General features: G+C 36.9%; 1 protein-coding gene across 2 annotated transcripts in view; it reads right to left on the bottom strand.

The window, feature by feature from the left end:
- ppp1cc (protein phosphatase 1, catalytic subunit, gamma isozyme) overlaps positions 1-7,652 on the bottom strand; it is a 21,950-nt gene that overhangs the window by 4,230 nt on the left and 10,068 nt on the right. For both annotated transcript variants that reach the window (XM_016503976.1, XM_016503977.1), the window contains exons 4-5: positions 5,406-5,510; positions 2,723-2,946 (exon numbers count right to left, since the gene is read on the bottom strand). In XM_016503976.1, the coding sequence (XP_016359462.1) occupies positions 2,723-2,946; positions 5,406-5,510 (329 nt within the window). The remainder of the gene's footprint in view (positions 1-2,722; positions 2,947-5,405; positions 5,511-7,652) is intronic.

The raw sequence follows: 7,652 nt of genomic DNA, 5'->3' as shown, positions 1-7,652 counted from the left end.
TTGGTCATTTTTGAGCGAGATGCTAACGGTCTAATCAGATTCAATGATCTATGCTAAGCTACAGCTAAAAGTGCTAGCACCAGACCCGGAGATTGGCTGAATGGATTAGAAAACGGTAAACTTCAACTGTTTAACTCTAGGGGAGTTGGAAAATTTGTCTATTTTCAAAAATAGTGGAGTGTTCCTTTAATACTGCAAAATGTGTCAATTGCAGTGGCATATATTCACCAGCATGACAAGACGTGCAAATGACACTCAAAACGCCAGCTTCCTCTCCTGAATTAAAGGGAGTTTTAGTCTAAATAAAAGGCTAGTAGCAGGACTGTAAAATGAATGGATGAAGAGAAGAGAGCGCCGTAGTTACGTTTGAGATCACTTTATTGGCTGGACGCGCCTCTTTAAATGGTTTCATGGCGCTCGTTGTTATATTTTTAAACACAATCGCAATGTTTGCAATTTACATTATTGGCATTTAAAATAAAATGATCCCATACGTAACTGCGGCAAAACACACTGCTGCTCATATGAAACATTTTAATGCGAGTATGACACAAGCGAGGTACAAAGCTTTGTTTATAAGATAAATAATTGGTTAGCAGGCAAATGTTACATCGTGACCATGCTTTTGGATTTATAACGAGCCCATAGCCTATATTAAAAATCCATTTGCGGCTATGAGTTCTGGTTTGCCGTTTGGTCACGAATTTCCACAAACTTAATAATATTTATAGTTTTTTTTCTTTTCCCAAATCCTCACCGTCTCACCCTCTAATTTCACAGGTATATTTTAAATGTCATTCACGTTTAATCTCTGTTTTCGCATCTCTTACTGTGGTAAACATGCTGGGGGGGGGGAATGAAAGATTTCGTGGACATTAATTAAGAACTTATAAATTCGTTCCCTCATTTTAGTTAAATCATGGGTTATTTAGGGAAGCGTGATCGGCTCGGAATGCATTTTCAAATCCACATTGACTAGTCTACACTAATCGCAGGGTATTTAATGAAAATGCAATTGAAACCTCTTAAGTGTAAGTGTCAATGCATTTAAGAAAAATAAGACATTTAAATCACCATTTCTGCTACACCTTTGGCTCAGAATGCATTTTGCTACAATTTTCACAAGGTATCACAATGAAAATGCAATCCCAAGTCTCCTACCCTTAAGTCTAAATGCATTTAGGAAAAACGGCATTTAAATTATAATTTTGCTACACTTTTTGCTATGGGAAAATGTAAATTTAAATAAAGAAATGCATTGCCATTTTGCAAATTACATTTCAAAATGAATTTTGCTACCCATATGCTTCCATACATAGAGGGTTGACTTTCAAAACTTAATCTCGGCGGTTTTCACCTAATTTTGACCAAAACGGCATCATGATGCAAAATTCCTACTGTGATATAAGGCTATGTAATACAGCTTAACTTTACACTGAAAAACACATGAAACTGAACAGAATCGGCACACATGATTATTATAGTCTCTGTGTGTGTGCGGCTGAAGGGAGAGAGCTGAGCGCTGGTGAGTCACTAGATTACAGTTTGAGTGGATATAGATTAGGGTTTAGGGAACAGCACACACACACACACACACACACACAGAGACATAAGGAGCATCCTACACTCGACCCAAAGCCCTGCGTCATCAGACCAATGCCAAAGGCTCGTCTCATATCTGCAGACTCATGCACGGCCGGTTCAGCATGTACCACTGTGACTCATCCAGCGCTTTTATCCAGGAACAGTTTCACATTTCCAATAACTGGACGTTCATGTAAGGTGAAACTGAGCAACTCGTCCAGCCGAGCCAGACAATTAGACCACTGGCTCATGCGTACAGTGACTAAAGACGGTCTACTCATTAACTAGTTGCCCAACAACTGGCTTAGGTCGACTAGTGTTTTTATCTTTAGATTTTTCCCGGGGATACATTTGGAGACTCTTCTCCGAGGTGTTTTAGTGTGCTGACAGCAGCATGCTAACGGTCCAACAGTAACTATTACTGTCAGCAGGGTAAAAGCCTCTCTAAGAAAGTCTAAATCCATCTATAGCACCGCTGCTACAGACACTGCAGCTTTTGTAACCCACCACATGCAACAATAAATCATGTAATTCCTTAAGACAGACTACTTAACGAACTGAAGACTAGAGCTGTACGATACTGGAGAAACCTGACATTGCGATATTTAGTTTTTATGTAATATACTGTATAATGCAATATGGAAAAAGACAGGAATATTCACCAAATGACCTGAATAGCCATATTTGGAAAGAATTAATCATTCCTGAATTACTGGGGTGATTTTGTTGGGAAATGCATCTGCATAGAAAATAAAAATGTTTTTTTTTTTTTTTTTTATGACTTTTAATTGACTCTGAAGACTTTTTTTTTGGAGCATGAATCACCCTTTTAGGGGTTGAACGATTTGGGAAATTTGCAACAATAGACCTACAACTTGTTTTAGGAAGCAGCAGCCGTCCAGAAGTTAGCAGAGAAGGTACTACCCTCAGAAAACATACAAATAAAGATCATTTTAGATGTTTAATTACTATTTGGAGCATTGGGATCGCTAGAAGAGGGCTTAAGGAACTCATTTTTGTGAAAACCAAAACTGACATTTTTCTTTTTTTTTGCCTGTAGCTCAAAATTAGACCGTGCGCATTCACACTCATTTTGCCAGCACGGGTCACATATTGTTCAGCCCTACTGAAGACTCACCTGGTGGGCCCTGCAGATCAGATCCAGGTCGTGTTTGTGAAGGTACTTGGCCACCACTTCCGCTCCGAAGGTGAAAGACACCCCTCGGTCGTTCTCGCCCCATCCCAGCACGTCCTTATCCGGGTCGGACCACAGCAGGTCGCACAGGAGGCCCTGGTCCGGGACATCTGTGGGTCTCATGATCCTTCTGATCTGCTCCATGGACTGCAGATCAGGAGACAAACCTGAGGAACAACAGAAACCACTCGAGATTTCACGTTCCTAGAAAGTCTACTGGACGAGTTCCTAGATTCGCGTCATCTGTTCAGGGATCACACGGGGATTCGCACTGACTCAGCACTCAGAAATGTGGGAGATGATGTCAGTGCAAATCATGAAGTGATGAAGTAAGATGATTTACACACCCTAAACATTTCAACAACACATCTTGCGGCGTAAGAACTATGCTGAGAGGAGAGTCTCAGAGCAACAGTAAACACTAAAGCAGATGTTCAGGCTTCTCGTTTTACATGCGTCATGCATCTGAAGTCCTTCCTGCTGCTTCACCAGAGAAAGATCGTCTGATTGAGAAATTACTAAAAGTAGCGACGCAACTAAAGTAGTATTTCTTTCTCATGAAGCATTAAGAGGTTTGATTCACTTCAGCAAACCAGTTCGAATGGACATTCACATTAATGACATTCATATAAATTATTTATTTTGTAATATTGGCAATTTCGATCATCGATAGGTTTCAAAAACGAGTAATTGCTGTAATGGAGATAATGAAAATATCTGAAGACTGTTATGAAAATTAATGTTAAAAATAAAAATATGACATGAAAACCTGTCTATGAAAACATGAACACATGATTAAAAGTTATGATTATGATGCAGCAATATTATTAAAAAAGAAGCATCTAAAAAGGAATAGCAGCCTGGGGTGAAGCTGAAGAGTGACTTTATGCTAATAAACTGAAGCCTGTTCTATGACACTTCCTATGATATAAATCAGATGACTTAGATACATAACATAGACATAACATTACAACTTGTATTTTAACAAAAGGATGCAAATGTCAGTGAACTTTAAGTTACGTGCTATAGAGCGAGAGAGAGAGAGCTCCGTGATGCACTTTTATAATATAGATTTTACATTCTATAAAGTTCTCATTATAATGCTATGTTTATGGCAGATTTGTGCTATATTTTTATCTACATTATCAAGTGATTCCTGAAATAGCCCCCGCGTGTTTTCGAAGCCATATGAAGTACGAAAATTTTTTAATTGAAGTATGCCTAATGTTGAACAACTATGCTGAAAAAAGCACTGCTGCATTATTATAACATCAGTATTTTTAAAAAAGAAACATCTAAAAGCAATATGACCATCTCAAATAACAATATCGGACATTGCATTTGAGCATGAAATTAAACACTGGTAATATGCAGCGCATTCAGCATGTTAATAAATGTTAATAATATCCCAATGCATCCTATATTAGATTAATCAGATATGTATGTTGCTAGCCCAGACATCACTATGTGACTTCGAAGCCATGATTCTTTTTGGACCACATGCTGTGGCAAGCTAACCAATCAGAACTCAGGGTGCCACCCAAAGTGCTGCTATAACCAATCACGATCATCGTTTTCATGATCGATCACCGCTGCCACGGCCGAGTACTCGATCGCTGTTGCACTAATATCATTGTATTAAAATATATCATTAAATACTGTTTTTAATTCAGTTGCATACGTTTTTATTTTTTAGCACTCTGACTGAGATTGAGATTATATAATGTATCAAATCAATTATACATTTGGTTTTTCATTTCTTTGTTTTTGTTTTTATTTTAATAAAGGCTGCATTAAATTGATCAAAAGTGACAGTAAAGACATTTATAATAGATTTCTATTTTTTTTTTTTAATTGTTATTTTGAACTTTCTATTCATCTGTGAATCCTGAAAAATAAAATGTATCACAGTTTCCACAAAAATATTGTGCAGCACAACTGTTTTCAACATTGATAATAATCAGAAATGTTTCTTGAGCAGCAAATCAGCATATTAGAATGATTTCTGAAGATCATGTGACACTGAAGACTGGAGTAATGATGCTGAAAATACAGCTGCGCATCACAGAAATAAATTATATTTTAATAGATATTCACATAGAAAACAGCTATTTGAAATTGGAATAATATTTCACAACATTACTATTTCTATTGTATTTCTGATCACATAATGCAGCCTTGGTGTGCAGAAGTAACTTCTTTCAAAACATTTTTATAAAAATGTACCGACCCTTAACTTTTGAACAGTAGTGTATATTTCATTTAAATTTTTTTTAAACAAAATATCCAGCAACTGGCCATTTATGTAGCAAACTAATATAAGAATATATTAAACTAAATGTCCAGCAACTGTGTTTATAAAACTAACCCGTCACATGTAGAAAAAGATTTACAAACGGATTTGAGATTTAACCTTAGACCGGTGACGTAACTTGGACTCGACATCAGACTTGTGCACAGTCACACATACGATGTTTTGAAAAATGCCTAAAAAGTTGCCCTTGGAAAACGTGTGAGCTTGTTTGGATACCATAAAAACGCAGATTCACGACATTCCACGTAGCAGAAGAGCCGGCTCTTGTTGTTTATCAGGTGTAAGTCTAGAGGGTTTCTGCTCCACACCCACCTCCATGACAGCAGAAGATCTTCTCATCAACGATGGCAGCTATGGGCAGACAGTTGAAACAGTCTGTGAACGTCTTCCAGAGCTTGATGTTGTAGCGTCTCCTGCCTAAACACACAAACATGAGCTTAATATCACCTACAGGTTTTATTATTTAAAAGTGGTTAAAATGTAAATGAATAAAAAGAGCTCTAGAGGGACAGACTCTGCTAAAAAATACATATAAACGGCGCTAAATAATTAATCCTGCACTGAATAGGAGTCACAGAGTTCTGCTTAAAGTGCATGTTTAGCTCTTATTAGAGTTTAAAACAGGGTTAAATGCAGTGGAATCTGCTTATGCATTTGCTTCTGTCCATGTGGAGGATTAAGTTAATGTGAACATCCATGAAGGTCTAGTGTTCCAGCAGGATTAGTGATTACAATATACAGCCAAACAATCTGGACACCTTAAATGTGACCCTGGAGCACAAAAGCAGTCTTAAGTCGCTGGGGTATATTTGTAGCAATAGCCAACAATACATTGTATGGGTCAAAATTATAGATTTTTCTTTTATGCCAAAAATCATTAGGATATTAAGTAAAGATCATATTCCATGAAGATATTTTGTAAATTTCCTACTGTAAATATTAGAGCCCGACCGATATGGGTTTTTTGGAGGCCGATGCCAATACCGATATTAGGGAGTAAAAAAACACCGATACCGATATATCGGCCGATATTCTTTATGTGTAGGCTATATTATAGTACAGTAGAGTCAAAAGGTTGGACACACTTCCCATTCGTGTGTCCAAACTTTTGACTGGTACTGTATATAGAATACAGTATATAGCCTACATAAACAGAATATATATACATAAACACATTTTTTGCAATGATAACTCAAATGTGGTGATCAAACACTTATAATGATGTGACAAACACAGGCCTATGTAGTGGAGGCAGGGTATTTAACAATTTAACAATAAACTTTATTATTCAAAATGAGTCTGACATCAGTGCACTTAACAGTAAACTTCACTTCACTTATTATAAATAACTTAAATAACACAAATAGAACAAAATATATATAACTTGCATTAAGAAATTAAACAAGGTAACTGTGTAGGGCAAGCAAGATACTTCTAAACCAACAGTGGCAGGTTTATGCAGGAAGCACAACTTTTCCAAATGTAAATATCTAAAATGAATAAATAATAATAATTAATAATATTAATTTTTTTCACAAACTCTGTTGTGTATTTTCTGGTAATCAAATGAACATGCAGAACATTCGTATTTAAATAATCTTTTTGCAGTTTAATATTCACAGACACAGACTATATATATACACACATATACTTACCTGTTTTTTATTTATTCATCAAAAAGTAGACAAATTCCATGAAATTCCGCGTTACACATTAAATTCTGTTTTTATGACTGGATTCTGCGATTCCGTTCATGTTTTCTGCATCGCGGAAATCATAGGGCCCTACTAATGTAGCAAACGAATATGATAAGCTCATTGTGAGAGTAAAAGACGGGGACATTGTTGTTTATTTACTGAGCATTGAGTCTCTCCAACTAGGTGACAACGTAGTGTTAAATCAGCATTCAACAGACTCAAACCACAACCGCACTGCCTTCTACTGGACTGCAGAAAGATACTAACTTTTCAATCTGTTACGCCGCAACAGGACGCAACAAAGCGACTGCTGAAAATCATTTGAACTTTGTGTCAGCACGTCATAAATAGAACGAGGCATCAGTTTACTGCATCCAGTAGAGATGGGCGATATCTTATCGTTTGCGATATACCGGAAAAAATGTTCCGCATGATAAGAATTCGTCTTCCCGCGATAATAACGATAAAATAATATTTCTATTTTTTTATCAAATGAATGCAGCCTTGAGTAACTTTTGATGTTATATATATATATATATATATATATATATATATATATTCTACTGTATTTTGTTGCGCCGCACGATGTGATGTGACCGATGTGATAAGCATGAGTTCTGGGCCGCAGCGCGGCTGGCCGTAACACAGGCTTTAATGCACCACACACACGTTCCGTGATGTGCAAATCAGCTCTAGTCTCTAACGTCGCTGAATCTGCTGTTAAATGAACCATCCATTCATCATATCATCATGCAAAACTAAGAATTAGAATCATTGTAATGTGACGATCAAATATAAGTGCGGCTGGGTGGCGGGCGGGCGGATAATTTGAAGCAGCGGACTCAGGTGAAGTTTGAGCTCC

This window comes from Sinocyclocheilus anshuiensis, unplaced genomic scaffold (genome assembly GCF_001515605.1).
Source record: "Sinocyclocheilus anshuiensis isolate Anshui unplaced genomic scaffold, SAMN03320099.WGS_v1.1 scaffold298, whole genome shotgun sequence".
Classification (NCBI taxonomy): Eukaryota; Metazoa; Chordata; class Actinopteri; order Cypriniformes; family Cyprinidae; genus Sinocyclocheilus; species Sinocyclocheilus anshuiensis.
The sequence above is the reverse complement of the archived record's forward strand: the minus strand, read 5'-3'. Positions and strand labels throughout refer to the sequence as shown.